The sequence below is a fragment of the Ceratina calcarata genome, unplaced genomic scaffold, assembly GCF_001652005.2.
Source record: "Ceratina calcarata isolate Rehan_Ccalc_2016 unplaced genomic scaffold, ASM165200v1 scaffold86.2, whole genome shotgun sequence".
Classification (NCBI taxonomy): Eukaryota; Metazoa; Arthropoda; class Insecta; order Hymenoptera; family Apidae; genus Ceratina; species Ceratina calcarata.
This window is the reverse complement of record NW_017179946.1, coordinates 620,633-639,007: the sequence shown is the minus strand read 5'-3', so window position 1 is coordinate 639,007 and position 18,375 is coordinate 620,633. Positions and strand designations below refer to the sequence as shown.

At 39.0% G+C, this 18,375-nt stretch overlaps 2 protein-coding genes across 4 annotated transcripts in view; both read left to right on the top strand.

The window, feature by feature from the left end:
• LOC108631221 (protein bowel) overlaps positions 1 to 3,075 on the top strand; it is a 5,160-nt gene extending 2,085 nt beyond the window's left edge. Inside the window, exons 2-4 of the mRNA XM_018034973.2 lie at positions 172 to 396; positions 552 to 1,119; positions 1,324 to 3,075. Of these exons, the coding sequence (XP_017890462.1) occupies positions 180 to 396; positions 552 to 1,119; positions 1,324 to 2,125 (1,587 nt within the window). The 5' untranslated portion in view covers positions 172 to 179 and the 3' untranslated portion in view covers positions 2,126 to 3,075. The remainder of the gene's footprint in view (positions 1 to 171; positions 397 to 551; positions 1,120 to 1,323) is intronic.
• Positions 3,076 to 9,698: 6,623 nt separating this feature from the next.
• drm (odd-skipped family member drumstick) lies at positions 9,699 to 18,291 on the top strand. 3 transcript variants are annotated; one of them, XM_026818704.1, is made up of 3 exons: positions 9,699 to 10,051; positions 15,258 to 15,939; positions 17,952 to 18,291. In XM_026818704.1, the coding sequence occupies exons 2-3, from the start codon at positions 15,710 to 15,712 to the stop codon at positions 18,025 to 18,027; spliced, it is 306 nt and encodes a 101-aa protein (XP_026674505.1). In that variant the 5' UTR covers positions 9,699 to 10,051; positions 15,258 to 15,709; the 3' UTR covers positions 18,028 to 18,291. The 3 variants fall into 3 exon arrangements, with proteins under 3 accessions (XP_026674505.1, XP_026674506.1, XP_017890469.1); XM_026818705.1 differs by lacking the exon at positions 17,952 to 18,291 and adding an exon at positions 16,973 to 17,081; XM_018034980.2 differs by lacking the exon at positions 17,952 to 18,291 and having other exon boundaries at positions 15,258 to 15,943.
• The last annotated feature ends 84 nt before the right edge of the window (positions 18,292 to 18,375 follow it).

The window sequence follows — 18,375 nt, the reverse complement described above, 5'->3', positions numbered from 1 at the left end:
TACGACAATTGTTTAACAAGATAATTAATTATGAATTTGTTTTTAAATCATGGACGAGAATTAATTATTTTTCTTGATTTTTTACACACGAGATTTTCTACGATTGATCTACTAATAATAGGAAGCATATCGATTTTTAATTAATTGATCAATATAAATTTCTCTGTGCAGATGTGATCATGCCGACGGACATCGTGGCGACCACGGCCTCGGTCCCCGTGACCGTGACCGTGCCCGAGGAGACAAGCAGGGCCCGGGATCTGGGCCTGGGCCCCTCGCCAAGGTCGGCACCCTCGTCTTCCTCGTCGTCCTCGTCCTCAGGATCTACGGCGCAATCTTCCTCTAGGAATTTCGATCCGGCCAGCACTCTCGCCGCTTATCACCACCATCGACATGGTAATCAATTTCTTTCACATTAAATCTATCCATTCTTATTTTCAAATTTTATATACTAATTACAAGAACATAATAAAATTAGTTTTAAATGAATCAACGATTTACATTTATATTGAGAAGTCATGTTAAATTATTTAATGAACAATTTTTTATAGGATTGGTGACAGGGTTGGGCCACCCGCATCACCGAGAATCGTCAGCCTTCGTCCCCGTGGTTCCTTCGAGACTCCATTTGGCGCCTTATCCCGGTGACATCCACCCGCACCTAAGCAGACCACCTCCTTCCTCCTCCACCACGTCGAATCCAGAGCACGAGAGTACGGAATCGTCCGTGACGAGAAAATCGTCCTCGAGCTACGACATAATGGCGATGATGGCTGATAAGAGGAAGGAGTTAGCAGCGAGGGCGCTTTTACTCCCTCCGCCACCCTTATTGGAACCACCCCCAGGTTACCCGGTGTTCGCTGGCCCGTTCCCAGCAGGATCCGCTCTATACCCACCCGGAGGACCTCTGGCCCATCAACACTTGGACAGGAGACTCCTCAGGGCACCGGGGAGGGCGTCCCGACCCAAGAAACAATTCATTTGTAAATTTTGCAATCGTCAGTTCACTAAGAGTTACAATCTATTGATTCACGAGAGAACGCACACCGACGAGAGGCCGTATTCATGTGATATCTGCGGCAAGGCTTTCAGGAGGCAGGACCACCTTCGGGATCACAGGTATAATAAAAACCAAATACGAACTAAGTGAAGTAATGTGAGGGACGTGTTTAAAAATGGATTTTACGTATCATTTAACTATATCGCAATGTGCACTCAGCATTTAATATTCTTTCATTTCATTTATAATAAAACAGATAATTATTTCTCAACAGTCAAACAATTTTTTCCGTATAATACGTAACGTGATCCGTTTGATTCCAGGTACATCCACAGCAAGGAGAAGCCGTTCAAATGCGGGGAGTGCGGTAAAGGGTTCTGTCAGAGCAGGACCCTGGCCGTGCACAAGATCCTGCATATGGAAGAGTCGCCGCACAAGTGTCCCGTGTGCGCGAGGTCGTTCAATCAGAGGAGCAACCTGAAGACGCACCTCCTGACGCACACGGATCACAAGCCATACGAGTGTACGTCATGCGGGAAGGTGTTCCGAAGGAACTGCGACTTGAGGAGGCACGCACTGACTCACGCGGTGGGTGACGTGCCCCCGGAAGCATTGGAAGAGGCTCTCAGGGACGACGATAGTCCAGAAGAGGATTGTCCAGAGCCTGGGCCGTCCTCTTCGTCTACGAACAATTCCTCGTTAACCAGCGCGACCAATAATAATTCTTATCAGGCTAGTTCTGGTTCCTCATGCCCGCCCTCGGGGTCATCCGTGGGTCAGAGGCCTCAGCTGCAAATAAGAAGAGACCTACTGCCGCCGGTGAAATCGTCTACGGTCACTAGTGGTCACACAGTGGGACAGAATCCACCCCCTGCGTTGCCACCGCCCCCACCTTTGATTTTGACCTCGTACCGAAGGAGAATAGGCTCTCCTGGTCCGTCGAGAGTGCTACTGGAGCTGCAGGAGAGAGAAAGGCAGAGGGAAAGGGAAAGAGAGATCGAAGAGAGGGAAAGAGAAAGGGAGGAGGAAAGGCCATCCAGAGCGCCCACCCCTCAGCCACCCCCTGCACCCAGACCACCGCCGGCCAGGCATGGATTCACTATAGCTGATATCATGAGACGGTAGAGGATACCAAATGAAACTCGATTGTGGAACACAATTCACACTCTGATCATGGATCTTGTTTGTTTCTTTTTTTTTTTAATGAGAAAATTACATAAATCAAATTTAAATAATAATCTCTAAACACATTTTAAAAATGTCAGCCACACATAGAGATACTAATTTTTTATTGTTATATGCAGATTTAAAAATGTGAAACCTACACGGGATTTGAAAAAGGCTCAATCAAATTGTTGCATAATTGTTGTTATTTTTAATAAAAATAAATTGATAATACCGAGGATTTGATTACACAAAAGTTCCATAAACGGTATTAAACCTTCGAAGAGTATTACGTATTAATTGTTATAAAAAATGTGTCTGTTCTCGTAAAAACGAAAAGAACTGAAAATGTTATCTTGACTCTGTAAGAAGAGAATATATGTACAGCGTTGTTTGTTTGAAAGAAATCGTTGTTTGGTCCACTGAAAGGAATTGTTGAATCCGTACAAAAAGCTTCCCTACGAGCGAAATAGGAGGAACACTAGCAATTACGATTGTAATTTCTATTTTTGCGATATATATTTTAAAAACAGGAATAAAATTCCGTGAGCGTGTATGTATGTGTATGTATAAAAAAATAAGTGAATCGCGCGTATATCTGAGTGAGGAGAAACCGAGAAATATTTTGTACTATTGTATTTTTTAACGATACCTATTTTGTATAGTGATACATGAACAATGTACAATGTACTATGTACAATCGCAGCGCCTGTCCATTATTAGAATTCTCCATTTCAGAAAATGTAATTCTATCTTGGACAGGTTTTAAGTGTCCTGTTACATTTTATACGTTACTAGAATTATAGTTTACGGTATTGCAATCTCCATTCATTTTTAGATTTATACGAGACGTTAAGAGAAGTTTGTAAATTATATATTAAGAAAAATGTGGAATAAAAATGATATTCAAATACCTCGCCTATTTACTTACATTGCTTCCTTTGCTAATTCGAAGTAAGTATTTAATGATAAATAATTCAGTATTTAGAAGTTCATTAAATACTAACATACATGAATAATAATTAATGAATAATTTATAAATCTAATATAATTCCTAACTAATCATTAATTCTATTTATATTATTATTAAATATTTAAAGTTATTTAATATTAATAGATATTTTAATAATAAAAAATGAACAGAAATAAGGATTCTAAAACGTCGTGATAAGGAAAGGTAACGAAGATATCTGTATAGTCTTGTGAAGGTTGAGAACCGACTGTCAATACTGTGCCGATTGTTAATGAAATAAACAATTTAGTGATCTTCAATCAGTAATCTTTCGCTTTACGATAAAATAGAAAGTACTCTAATTCAAAGAATTCCATAATGGAATTTTATTTAATTTCGAAATCATTTAAACCTCGAGACGATGATTGAACTATTCTGTTATATTTTATCTGATTAGTTAACTAGCTTTGAAATGATCTTAAAGTACTATCATCGTAATTCCGATATCAATAATTCCTAGAATCATTTAGATTACATTTATGCCACCTCAGGTACCGAGATAAAGTGATTGAATTGCATAGAAATTGAAATCATGAATCGCAAGTAAAATAAAATTCAGGCCTATTGATAAATTTTAATGACTATTGAATTAGTATCAATTTTTAATTACTCTTTTTTATGTCACTTAGAAAAATGATTTATAAAATGATTTCACTTGAACGATTCAATATTCCATAGCAAATGTATGCAGTTATTTCGGTCTGATCTATTTGAAAAGAGTTTCATGCGTTAACACAGTGTTGAACGTTTGTGAACGCGTTTTACGACGCCGTTTAGGTTTATTGTCAGCCGAGGAGTCACCTGAAAAATCGACAAACAGTCTATTCTCCCGTCGGCACGTCGTCGTCGTCGTTTCTCGCGATAAGTCTTGTATCGTCACCTCAGAAGGATACATACACGCGCACACCGGTCTCTCTCTTCCTCAGCGAGTTCCAGTGAAAATTTCGGCTCGGTTCAAAAGCCAAAGATCAAACATGGGCGTGTTTCACTACGGCAACACGCGGTTAAGCTGGCAAACCGCGGCACCAAAGCAGAAATCCCTTCTTCTTCCTTTTCTTTATACACCAGCGGCGCACGACGGAAACCTAAATGGCCAGCAATAACACTTAAACTCATATTCTATGTACGTATGTACAGTTTCCTTGTCTCCACGTATCTGATATCTGATTCCTTCAAACGAAATTTCTCCAGTGGCTTATTATCTTATCAATACAATTTATCCCACCGGTTCATATAATCGATTGGAATAAGAATTTAGAAATATAATTTCTTCAATCTTTTAACAACAAGCTTATGTTTAATTTTGTTTAAATATGAATTGTTCAATCATTTAACGTAAAGTTTTTCTAATATCATTTTATTCAAAGATATTTGGATCATTCTTTTTACTTGTCAATCTGTCGTCTTTGATTCACATTTACATATTCTTGATTAGATTCGGAATGAAAGACAGTGCGGTGTTTCACTGTCAATCGTTATCTCAGCGTCGGTTACACAAGTTTAAGATAAAACAGACAGGATTAAGAATTGCTGATAATAATCAAAATAGAACATCGCATCGTTTATTGACTCCCTTCGCTGTACAAATTCCGTCACAATAATGTCTTCTTATCTCCTTACACTGTACAGCAATTTTCACTTAAAGCGTCATTAATGACAGTAGATAAATCCACAACGTGTGTCGTTAATTTAATAGCAGATAAATGTGAAATTACAGTGAAGTAGTGAAACTTAAGAAATTATGATTAAGAATTGTTAATAAAATGATACGTGAACGAAGTGACTCTTTTCGGTGATGTTCGAAGTATGCAAATCTTCTAAAGCCGGGTAAAGGTGGAGATAAGAGAATAACCCAGGTGTGCCTTCTTATTTGCTGATCGGGGGAACCTCGCTTTTGTCAGAAACACACGAGATACCGTCGTCGAACCGACACGAACTGACGACGCTATCTCCACGTTTCATTCCTGCCGTCCAGTCGAAGCAAACGATTTTTTGCACGGTCGCAAATAATTTTCCTGATTAGAAACCTGTCAGTGGAATGGACTGATAAAAATAAGATAAGTGCAGATCTAATGAACAGATGGGCTTCAGTGGTAAAGAGAAGATTTAGTGGCTAGAATTATATGTAGTGATCTGTTCAAAATCGATGTAAAATTATTTTTTATGGTGTTGTATCGTGAATATGACGATACCATGGAATATAGAAAAAAAGTGTAATAGAAGAAAGTATTTATAAATATTGTGCAGTTTAAATGCATTTTCATTTAGAATCCTTCTAAGCACGAATTCCGAGTTTTATCAGAATTGAAAAAGAATTTCTTGAATGAACCACAGCGTTATCTGTCGTTATCTAGATCCTTTTTTCTTTGGTTGCTGAATCCGTTAAGAAACAGCGCGACAGTGGTATATCCGATAGATCACAGAGAGACGCCGCGGTGCGTTGCGGCGGTGTGTTTGTCGCAGGAAACGGAAACTGACGGAAACAAAAGGCCAGGGCAAACACTCGGGCCAGTGCGTATTCCTGGGGAATGTTACCAGGGCAAATAGCGCGCGTCCTCGGGACAAATATTGTCACTAAACGCGAAGAGAGAGAGAGAAAAAAAGAAAGAAATGGTGTATGTGCTTTATGTATACGTTCGGGACCGATAGATTAGGCGCTGGCCTTCCCTCCCCGCGCGCCCGGGCTGTCACCTTTCTTGGCAGGCTCGTGGTTTCGAGATAACGAGGCGAGACGATCGTGACAGGTACGCCGCTTCTTAGCCTCGAATTAGCAGGTAGAGCCTCGGGGAAAATGTTTTTCGTCACTCTCGACCGTCTACAGTGGCCCACGAAAGTATTCGACTGTTCATTTCATTTTTATATACATTTTATTAAACTGTAGAAAATATGACTAAATGTAAGTAAAATATGCACACAGAAAATAATAAATTGACTGTATAGTGCGATGTTTAAATGATTAAAAAATATGTACATAAGATTTAGGAACAGCTACTGATATGAAAATAGGGAATTGTTATCTTTTACATATTCATAAAATAAGTTTTGCACTTTGAATGCAGCTACTACAGCTTTACGTAACTATTATAATTATAAAAATATATTTACATATATAAATTTATAATTGTTATACAAGAACACGTTGGTATAGAATGTTCAAAAGAATTATTGTACTAATTATATTCCCAGTATGATGGCTACCTGTTGCGCCCGTCTGCCAGTCAGTAGTATAGGACCACTGGTCAGACACAGTAGTAGTACATTGAATTCGTGGGCCAACGCAAAGATGCTTCAAATTTAAAGGCTAAACAGAATGTTTTATAATGTATCGTATATTATAATACATAGTAAGTGTTTTATATAAATTTTATATTGCAATATAAGAATAAATAGCTGTGGCAAGATATGAAGGAAGATTTTATTAAATCCAATCTCACTGGCATAATTAAAATTGAAACTGTAAATGACTAAACCATTAAATATTTCATCCCATTTTAATTGACAATCTATACTATAAAATAATGTGCAAAGAATTTAGATATACATAGGCAACAGAAATTTGTATGTATATTCTCCATACACGCGGACATCCTCTATACCGTTTCGTTGTAATTTGTCGTATAGTTTAGCAGCGATAAAATATACGAAAATATCCGCGGTGCCGAGCGGTCGCGTCTCGTCGTTAACTTCATCAGGCCCCCACCGCCCGGTACCGTGAAACGAGAAACAAGAAAAATCCGCGAGCGAACCCGGTGGCTAAAATCGGATTCCAACGGCGTGCCGGTACGTCGGCAATTCTCTTTGTTGCCGATCGCTCACTGGTCTTCCTTTAACCCTCCCCACCCTCCGGGGCCCAGGAACTGAGCCTGACCCACCTTGGAATTTTTCCACCCGCGCTCCCTCCACCCTCGGCGTCGGTAAGTGCCAACTACAATAAGGAGGATCCTTGGAATCGTCCAATGAAGCGATACGTGGGCCCACAGAGGCGGGACCCATCGAGTGGAGGAAGGTGCTGTCCCGCTGGTGGGGTCCTACCTCTGGTGGGGGGATTGACATCGACTACTGTGCATTTCCCACGTGCCATGGGAACCCCCGCGGCATAATATCGCGAGGGGGAGCCTTCCTCCCACGCGCTCGCACGGGAGACCCGTACGAAACGTGTAACGCTCTAGGTGCAACGTTCTAGGTCTATAACTACCTTCTTTCTTACTCTTTCTTCAAAATTGTAACTGTAATTAGAAGAATTATAATGTCCCAAATGAAAACTTGAATTGCTGTACAAATGTTCATGTATTACTGTATTAATTCATTCTGCATCACTCGATTGTATTATATTTAAATTAAATAATGCACGATTGAGAGAACACACGAATTAATAGTAATGAAGAACAAAGATTTAAGAATGCAAATTGTATTGCAATTAAAGAATGGTAATATTTTAAAAAATGATTGACACTAATTACTTTGTACCATTTTATAAATAAATAAATTCGTCAATGGAGAATTGAGTGACAGGGAGAGAGAAAGATTGTTTCTCACACTGATGATGATCAGCCAGCTTTCTCCACGCGTGGGCGAGAAGATTGACACGTAAGTGCGTACCACACTGGTCAGGTATCATGGCGACAGGTCGGGTTCCGTGTTCAAGTTTTATGGAATAACTGAGTACATCAATTGGGTTCTGTAGGGGGATTATCGCGTTTCACGAGGAACTTACGTAGGGTATCTCAATTTCGAAGATAGGGAAGAATTTCGTAGTGAAGTTAACTGCGCCAAGTTATGATGCTTCGGATAAAAAAATTCTCATCAAAATCAATTACAGTACTGGTAGTAACTATGAATTTCTTGTTTTAATAGAAACTATGCTCTTAAACAATCATATTATATTATAGTGAACTCAGTTTGTGTCAAGTATCAGTCGAGGAACTACAAATCCTGAGCCTTAAATAAAATTGGCAGAATTGGGAAGTATAGAAGATTACAATTTTATTTTGACTATTCTGACAAAGTAATCATAGTTAAAAATGTTTAATAAAATCATATTTTAGAGTTAGGCAATTTCATTTTAATTCAAGTAGAACTACAACGTATTAAGTCAAGCTTGCATCTTTTAATGTTCTTAGCATCGTGAAATTATCGAGTTAAAATAATAAAGCTTCAGTTATTTTCTATTTGGACTAAATCCAAAAATAGATTTGAATATTTCAACTTTTAAACCAAGACTCCCTTAAATACTGATGTTCGACTGCTGAGATTCAGCTTGGGACCCGAGCATCCAAATTGAATCTTCTCTCGAAATCGAAATCCAGAAAACCATAAAGAGAGACATTTACTATCGCTACCTCTTTCCTACCCTCGGCTACCGGGTTCGCGAGGGGGTTAGAAGCGGGTAAAAACAGAGCAGAAAAAGAGAAACTTCTTTTCTCGTCGGACAACACAGTGGGAAGAATCGTTCGTCGACGCGTGGGCGAAAGGGGGATGCTACGGACCCACGGGGCGGTCCCACGGTTCCCTACCACTTGCGACCTGTGGCAAACAGGGGTAGGGAGAATCGGGGGTGGGAGTACTCTCTGTCTCCAGGAGCTTCAGGAAGCTGCTTCGTCGAAGGATTTGTGAATAACCGTTCGACAAAGACAGCAAGTTTCATCCTCCTTTTCCATCATCCCCTTATCAACCCCTCTTCCTTTTCCCTCGTCAAATTCCTAAACACTGGAAGGTTTTATACAAAATAAAACAGGCTACGTCAATTTGGAAAATGGGATTTAGACAGGATTTTATTTTAACACATAAAATTAAAAATATGCAGCAAATATTTTAATACATATATTATTTTCAGCATATCAGACAGGAAATAAGATTAGAATTATCAGAAAGATATGATGTTTCGTTATAAATATGATAAATGAAAATTCAGTCGAAAAGCTATTTTTCATTCTCGTAACATTATAATTTTCTACATGGACTTTTTATAACATTTCTACGTTGATTTTGCAAAATAATCGAATCGAATCGAATGAAGCTGTGTCATGATATTTGAACAAAGACGAGTGAAATGTATTGGATTTTGTAGTATTTTATGGAAGCTCTACCGGTTTTATAGTTACGGCACTCGCAATGAGCTAATAAAAAGAAGATGCTCTCCACCACCAACAGCACTGCCACCACCACCGTCGACGGTAGGTAGTCGAGAGAACCGAGCGAGAAGGACGGAAGAAGAGGAACCGTTTTGGTCAAAGGGAAACCGGTAGGGAGGTGTCCTCTCGTGGGTCCTCCAACCAGAGGAAGACGAGGACGAGGAGTACGCGACGGCGATGATCGAGGTAAGGGGACAAGCTTACCTTCGCCCGGTTGCCACAGCTCTCGCTAACATCCTACCTACCGTCTTCTTGCCTACCAGCCAGACCGCGGACTGCCTACCTATTACCCCGTTGCGCTACCAACGAAGGAAGGAACAACCGACTCGACGCGACGCGACGCGAAGCGACGAGCCCGAACGAATATCCCCGGTGTCGGGCTTCAGTCGACGCCGCGCAACCAAACGGTCCAGACCTGTCAGCATCCCGACCAAACCGACACAGGATCCCATAGATCTTGCACCTCTGAAAATCATTCAGCCACCTATCAAGGAGCAACCGCTTTTTTCGATATTTTCCTCCTTTGGATTTCGTCGTCATCGTCTCTGATTAAGAAGATCCGGGATCTACCCGTTCAGAATCGAGGAAGAGTTACAGAAGATCGGGATTCGTCCTCTGAACAGTCGAGATTCACATTTTACGAGGGATCCTCTGGTTTTGAGTTCGGCCCGAAGAGTTTCAGTTACGAACTGCAAGAAGAAGACCGACGAGGATCAAGACTGCGAAATCTAGAGGCTTGCACCGGTAAGTGATTTTCATTTTTACTCTCGATTCATTTCTTCGTATAAATGATCGACAATTTTTAAGAGAGAATTGCACATCATGAGAACAGTTCTTATTCCTTGGATATTAGCCAGTTTCATTATTTCTCTTATTTTCAATATTGAAATTAAATTCATCGATCTAAATCAATATTCGTGTTTTATTGTTTAATTTCAAATAATCCTAATACATACATTATGCTAGGTACATGAATTCTGAAAGAAATTAACATCACTGAAAGAGGGAACATTCATATTATTGCAATTTTTAAAACTGCAACTATTGTATACAATTTCTCATTCTCAATCTCACTTGCAAAATAAAACTAAACCGTAAGAAACAGAATTTATTAAAAGTGCAACATACATTTCAAATTCTCTATCTTACTTACCAATTGACTACAGAATTTATATAATTTCGATATGGAAAGTGCATAAAGTGAAGGCAAACAATCCAAGGATTACAAGAAATTCTTATTATTTCATGTCTGGTGTTTAACAGACTGCAGATTTTATTAATTTCAAAAAACACAATGTGTAAAAGTGCATAAAGCATCAACAAGAGATTGTATACCGAATGCTCAAATATCATACTATTTCATCATTGTTATTATCAGACCACAACAGACCACAAATTCTATTCATTTATAAATACAATTTAAAATATAGAAAAATCATGAAATAAATGAAATCATGAAATATAAAAGTGCATAAAGTATCCACGTAAAATTCATCGGATATCTATATGATCGGAGGATTAATATGTACAAAAATATACGTATGTACATATGTAAGAAAATTGGCAGTGTGCTTATCAACGAACGGGAGTGATAACGCGATTGGTAGATGAGTATGGGCGCGTTGGCCAGATAAGTAGTGATTCACGTTACGTTGGCTTGGTGACTGGCCCAAAAAATCGTGCAGGGCGGTGCACGCGTGGTACACGGTAGCACCACGTTCGATTTTCATTGGCTACCACGCTACGCTTTTATTCGTCGACGCGCTACCAGAGATTCCGGTCTCGACGGCTCGATTGGCCGCCCAGCTATCTTATTTAATTAACCGGTTATCTGAATTAAACGTTGGCTAGCCTCGTCCGACGATTACGCTCCGTTTAACTATCTCCATTCAGATAGGAAGACGTGACTTTTCATTAAGTGTTATTTCGTTGATATACTCCGTATTCGAGGTTTCTATAATTTAGAATAACAGTGGTTTCCAACATATATTTCATTTAATCGTTTGTGTTTAGATAAGAAAACGCGACTTTTTTATAACAATTCCTTGGAAATAAAAATGATCTGAAGAGAAACAGAATAATGTTAGATTTAATCGTCTCCGTTCAGACAAGATACGATCGGATGAGGAGACACGATTTTTCTAAACATATAAAATCGATGCTTTTACGTCGATTCATGAATTTAATTCTTAATACATACTTCATTATGTAGAGTGACTAGAAAATTTGATATACAGTTGTTCAGTATCACATTTTCACATGTGAACTTTTTATAAGAATATCGAAATATAAATGCACGTTTAGAGAAGTCATTCATCATTTCCTTTAATAAGGCAGCATCCATTTGAAATATTAATGAATCATTTAAATTATTTTCATATTGAATTAAAGAGAACATTAATCTCCGAGATTCGTAAATGGTTTATGTCACATTGAATATAGTTGACGAGATGGATAAAAATACAAGTGCGGAGTCCTGTGGCTCGTAGGATGAAACGAAGTAGAATAAGCCTTGTTGGGCAGACGAAAAAAGGGGGAAGTAGTCGTCCAATCGACGGGGTTAGCCAACCAGAAGCGCTGCGATGAAACGGCGTGCGTGCACCCGTTCTCGTATTTCTATACTTGCATGAAGGGTACACAAGAAGGGATAAGAGCTGAGGCCTTTCATCCGGTAGCCAACCAAAGTAGAGCCGCGGCTACCGTGCACCGCCCTACCCGCTGACTACCGGTTTTCGTTTCGGACACACTCTCTCTCTCGCTCTCTCTCTTTCCTTCTTTCCTCTCTCTTTCTCTTTCTTATCGGCTTCACGTGGAAGGGTCTCGGGAAGGGAATTCAATGTTACGATTCTCCAATCGTCGTCCAATCAGAGAGTAAGCATGGACGGCGATGGATACCCTTCAACCCTTCAATAATGAAACGTCGAACGAGAACACGAAAAAAATAAATATTGTTACTTGTCCTTAAAATATTTAATGCAGATTTGAAACATTCTCTATCTGATCTTATTACAGAATGTAATAACTTTAATCTGCATACTTCTTCAATTCTATATTCAAGGAAAATCAATTTTGGTTTGCTCAAATACGAGAAATCATTTATTCAACGAATTTTCTGAGATACAGAATTCATACCAAACATCTTCCAATGAAACAGACAAATTCTTAATCGTTTTATATGATTTCCATTATTTACTTCTGTGTACATAATATTACATATTTCTTATACGATAATATACAACGTATTTCCTATACGTAATATATTACATACTTTCTATAAATAATATACTACATATTTCCTATGTACACATAGTACATATTCCCTGTACATGATGGACTATATCTGATTGTGAGAATCATGCGAATCACGATACCAGACGTTCCGAGCAATAACTCAGAGGGTGACAAGGTGGCACAGAAGGTGGGGCCCTTTTGTTTTCGTACGTGCCCGTGTTTCACGAGTTACACGCGTGACCGTGTCGCTTCTTTCCCCTTAGAATGGACGAGCGTGTCCGAAGTTTAAACTGAACGGATTAAGAAAACCCAGGTTACCGTAAAGCTCTTCAACTCTTTTCGTATTCCGAGCAGTACGTCTTTAAACGACTCCATTATACGCTGACATCGTGATTAGGGAAAGAACTTGAAACAAATCAGTAGAGTAGCTGTATAAGAAATCAGCCCTACTTTCTACGACATTCATTTCATACATTATTTTCACGAATTTTTAGTCAGACAGATTTAATAGTATTTCTTCATGAAAATTACATTATTAATAGTCAATTGACATAATCAAACAGTTAATAGAGAAATACTGATATCGCACGTTGCACGAGCATTGTCGAATTTACTATTTTAGACCTTTTCAGTAGTATAACCATATAAGAAGTCAGCCCTTAAGGTATCTACCGCTGAATTCATTACAGAATCTTTTCTTCGCATTGTATTCATGTTTCAATGAAAAGAAATCAGTGTTTCATGCTAAAATTATCCATCTTTACGATGTGTAATAATTTCTAATAAAATTAGTAGTACGTGTCAATGACAAACCGTGACGAAAGTACGAACGTTCTAAATCATGAGTCACTGGAGGAATGAAGAAATCGAGAGTATCGAACGATGATACCTATCCCGCGATGCGTTCTATGTCAGTTTTCAAGGTGAGCCAAGATCCTTCGATAATGAATTCAACTTTTATCCATATGGCAATGCGTGGTACATAAATATATGCTCACGTACACGCAGGTAGTACGGCGATCGTAACTGCGCGGCTTCCACGTACGTACATCGAATTATCATATCATTATCATATCATTAGGCTTTGATCTCTTGATCCGCGGCAAACGAATCTTGGCAGCTCGATTCGAATTATCTAACACATGATACAACAACGTCGTACAGTAAAGTACCTACGTGTATCCAAATAGAATAAACTCGATCGACCAATGACAATTATCGACACTGGCAACGAGTGGATGGACGTTGGACAGAATCCTCTTGTTTCAAACGTGAAACGAGAGGGGGTGAGGAGGAGGGAAAAGCGTGCGTAACACGGTTGGGTCCCGATTAGGGGCCTCACCGCCGTTAGGCAAGAAGAGGGATACGCCCAGACGCGCTTATTACTCATTCGGACACGCCACTTTATTCGAGCTCTCCCTCTTCTACACTTACACGCACATAATACAGTCGATCACAAAAATCTACGATCCACTACGACTAATATCTCCTTAACAATATTCCAATTTATCATTCATTCACTTGTCTGATTAGAATAAATCGATCATTATTTGATGAAATAAATGATCGACAGTGTTTTATCACTCAATTAATTTAATACAAAAACTGATCGCTTATTTTAAAAATTCAATTAATTTCTCGATTTACTTAGTGCCTTTTTTTTGTAAATACCATAATCAAAAACTCTGTACGGTTTTTTCTATACTTTTTAACTGATACTATTTTTGTGATCTGAGATAGAGGGTTAATTGTATGCATTGTTCGTCGACTTTTGCCAGCGACTGTATGCGTTCTCGCGTGCGTTACGTTGGCAAACGGTAGCACCGGACGTGGCTGCCGCACAATGGCCGCGATCGAGCCCCCGGCGGCCTTTTTTATTACCGCCTCCTTCCTCTTTTTTCGCTCCCAAACCGTTTTAAGTAGTACTGCACTCCCAGCGGGCATGCAAATCATATTACAGACTCGAAACATTTAATTTAAGCTCCACAAATCACTTATGTACAAGAGAAGACAGATCATGGAATGATTGAATAACTTAAAACATTGGGAAGTTCGATTTATGGTGTGAAATTCATGATCAAGTGGTGTCAATCAATTATTAGTCAGACTATGCATTGTAGAGTCGTCGAAGTCTCGTAAATGATCTTTGTACGAGAAGAATTAAAAGTGGAGACCAATATGGATTTTAAACAGGATTAAGAACATTGCAAAAAATAGTACAAAGTAGAATTTATTGATAAATTATGATGATAGAAGTGGTAATAAATGTGAGGTCAAAGTAGTACAAATGCTCTATAAATCAGACCAGGGCTGTGAACGTATTTAAAGGACCCATGAATTTCTTTATGGGTCTCTAGCTAGAAATTGATTTCACTTGAATATTTGTGAAAATTTCAAATATGCAGTGAAACTGAGTCAGGCCAATCATTCAATTCTAGAATTGCCCAAGAAATTGATCAAAGGATTTCTTAAGTACAATGAATGTGATTTAAGAAGTAGTACAAATGCAAAATAAGTCAGGCACGACGTTTATTCTAGAGATCATTTGAATTACATAATCTCCACAATTAACCATAACGTACTATAAAATGAATTGTCGAATTCTACGTTCAGAACAAGATTTTGGACGAGAGACAATGGAGAGACGTAGTTGCTTCGACTGTTTTCAGAATCTGTATCACAAAATCGATGCTAACGATCGTTTTTCTTTTTGTCGCAGACAAACAAGAGGCAGAAGAGGCAAAAAACGACGGAAACTGTGAAATAGCCGAAGGTATAGAAGCTATATAGGTGGTGATCTCACTGACTAAGCAAGAGCCAACGAGTTTGCGCGGGAGGAGAAAACACAAATCTCGAGTCAAAGAGAGGAGGAATCTGAGAAGCGAGAGAGCAAGAGAGAAAGAGAAAGAGAAAGAGAGAGAGAGAGAGTCTACGAGACGAGTCGTATAGTAGGAGGAGGCATTAAAGAGAGACGAAGCAAGCCTTTGCTGAAAACGAGACAGAGAGAAAGAGAGAGGGATACAGAGAGAGAGAGAGAAAGCAAGAGATAAAGCTCGACCGGTAGTGGGAGGCCCGGATTGAGAAAAAGGACAAAAGGCTGAGAGAGAGAAGAAGGGGACAGGTAGATAGAGAGCGAGAGAGAGCGAGAGAGGCAAGTGGGAATTTATAAGGATGTTCGCGATAATGCCGATGGAGACAGAGGGGCACGGCAGGGAGTTCGGCCGACGGCAGAAGATGCGAGCCAAGTGCGCGGTCGAGTTCGTATGCAAGTACTGCCAGCGACGATTCACCAAACCGTACAACCTTATGATACACGAGCGCAGCCACAAGGACGACGTGACCTTCACCTGCGAGGTCTGCGGCAAGTCGTTCAAGCGGCAGGACAACCTCAAGCAGCACAGGTAACGACACCTCCTCGCAATTATTTTCATTGGCCCTTGTACGAGAATTACATGGAATCTTGCTGACACAAAGTCCCACCGGCGCCGTCTGCGTCGCACGGTTCAGATTCGTCCGCTTGTTCTCGGTCCAACCTCGATTTTATTGACTGAGTGTATTCATAATTGCAGCTACAGACCGAGTTTCTTGTATTCTTGTCATAAATTCACTTTCTCATCTTCAATGATTCATAATATAATTAATTCTTGGAATAATCGATGAATAAAATGAACGTTTCTATTCATAAAGTCACAGAATAATTCAAACACCTGATAGCTGATAAATTTTCGTTTTCTCATTAATCGTGTGACAGATAATGTGTACAGTGATGACTATTAAATATTCACAATGTAAACTCGAATTTAAATGATTAAATCGATAGAATTTTTCGTACAGGGGTTAATTTAATCAATTTTAAAACAGTTAGTCCTTTAGGACATTGTCTATCTATTATATTTTTTCTAAAAGTCTTTCAGTCGTGCTCGCGTCGCTCGTTCGCCGACTAGCATTTTTGTGTCATACCGAAAAATGTCAAACAATCATAAACAGTCAGTCCAACGGTAAAAATTATTAATGCATGCAAAACGTGAATATAAAACATGTGTTTAGAGTATAATAATAAAGTTCATTAAAAGTTCGCATGAATTTTATATTGGAGCTTACTGAATTAATACATTCTTACGTTTTACCAAACAGCGATTGATTTTGCGAAGTTCTCAAATAAATTCTGTTCCCATTCTGTAAAATATGAGGAGATTACAGTGTCTCGAGTGAAATACTGATTTCTGAATTGAAGAGAGTAGACATCGTTTCGCGTTCCGACGGCGGTCGAACGAGCGATCGAACGAGCGAGCGACAGTGCATATAATATGAATAACAGTAATAATAATAATGGTAATAATCGAATTTTCTCCCGATTACTTTGGTGGATAACTAATATGGCAGTGTACACCTGTATATGTAACGGCGGTGGTCTTGTTTTCTGTTCTGTTGTAGATGTGGGTGGCGGTGAGGCGCGGGAGTATCTCTGATTACCTCCTGCACCCCTTGACACAACACACACAACAACAACAATAAAAACAAAAATTAAACAAAAAAAAAAAAATAAGCAATAACATACAACAATATATATTATCAACATGAAAAGTAAAAAAAAGAAAAAAAGTGCAATTCAGACAAGAAATAGTTGCTATTTACAACAAACAGAGTTTAATCAGAATCCACGCTAATCATTTCTATTTTTGTTTAATCGTACGTCGAATTCTTTCCTCTTTATTTTTATTTCGTACTCCTGACCGAATGAAACTATCGAGCCAACTGTTCCCCCGTGCAAAACGAGAGAATCGCGTTCTCCTTTTATCACGCATCGCCGCCACGTTAGATAGGAATGAATAAGGAGAGGATGGGAGAAAAAAAGAGAAAAGAAAGGACTAGTAACACGCCTGAGCATGCCGTAATCAAACTCTAGTTCCGCTCGTCCCTGCTGCAAAGAAGTTTTACATCAAACTAGTAGTACGAGTCAGTAATAAATCGTACTTACAGACACCATCTCGTTTATACACAAAATTTCAATTTCAATTCGAAAGGAAAGTGTTTCAGGCTTACAATTGTATTTAGAATTGCATTTAAATCATATGATAGTAGCGAGAAAATAAATTCAAACGTTCATAGTATGGAAATTGTCATCGAACACGTGTAATGACTTTCGTACTTCAATTTTCTGAGTCTAGATTAATTTCGATTGTTGTAATAAGCTGAAACTTTTTTGCAAAAGGGGTGTCATCTTCCACCGCTATCACCACCTCTCTACTGACAATTACTAACCACTGTTGTAACCGCGAAGGAAAAAGAAATCTGAGGCGAGACAAGAATAGAGTATAAGGAGCAAGGGAAATGATCTATTTTCTTTTCTGGATAGAGAGAATTGTATCTCCTCGGCCTCCGTATTTTCGACTCGTTACTCTTTGTGTTCCAGGAGCATACACTCCGTTCCCTACAAGGGCTCCAACGGCTACTCGAACGGCTATTCGAACGGCTACTCTAGGTACTAGATGCCGTGTAATTCTATTCCGGACACGATTATTAAAATATCTTAAATCATTCCCGAACGCGCGGTTTTACAATACTTTAGGCTGCTAGTTCCTGTTTCAATTCAGTCGCGAGTCAAGCGAGCTCTCCCTCGGAATTTACACGATCTTCTTTTCATCTACGCATTTCAATCGAGTGAACAGGGTTTTGTAAGGATGTATTGGCTATACAGTCAATCCCAAAAGTTTATGTACCTTAGAAAAACGCATTTTCTATAATTAAAAAGAAATCAGACGTCGGAAGAATAATCCTAATAATAAATAGCTACGTGCTAAAAAGTATGGAAGGAAATATCGAATTAAGTATTGACG

What these genes read in the sequence shown, in the direction of transcription:
- drm (XM_026818704.1), top strand. Translation starts at nt 15,710, where the DNA reads ATGTTCGCGATAATGCCGATGGAGACAGAGGGGCACGGCAGGGAGTTC. An exon ending in GACAACCTCAAGCAGCACAG is followed by an intron (nt 15,940 to 17,951) that starts GTAACGACACCT and finishes TTTGTGTTCCAG; the next exon opens with GAGCATACACTCCGTTCCCT.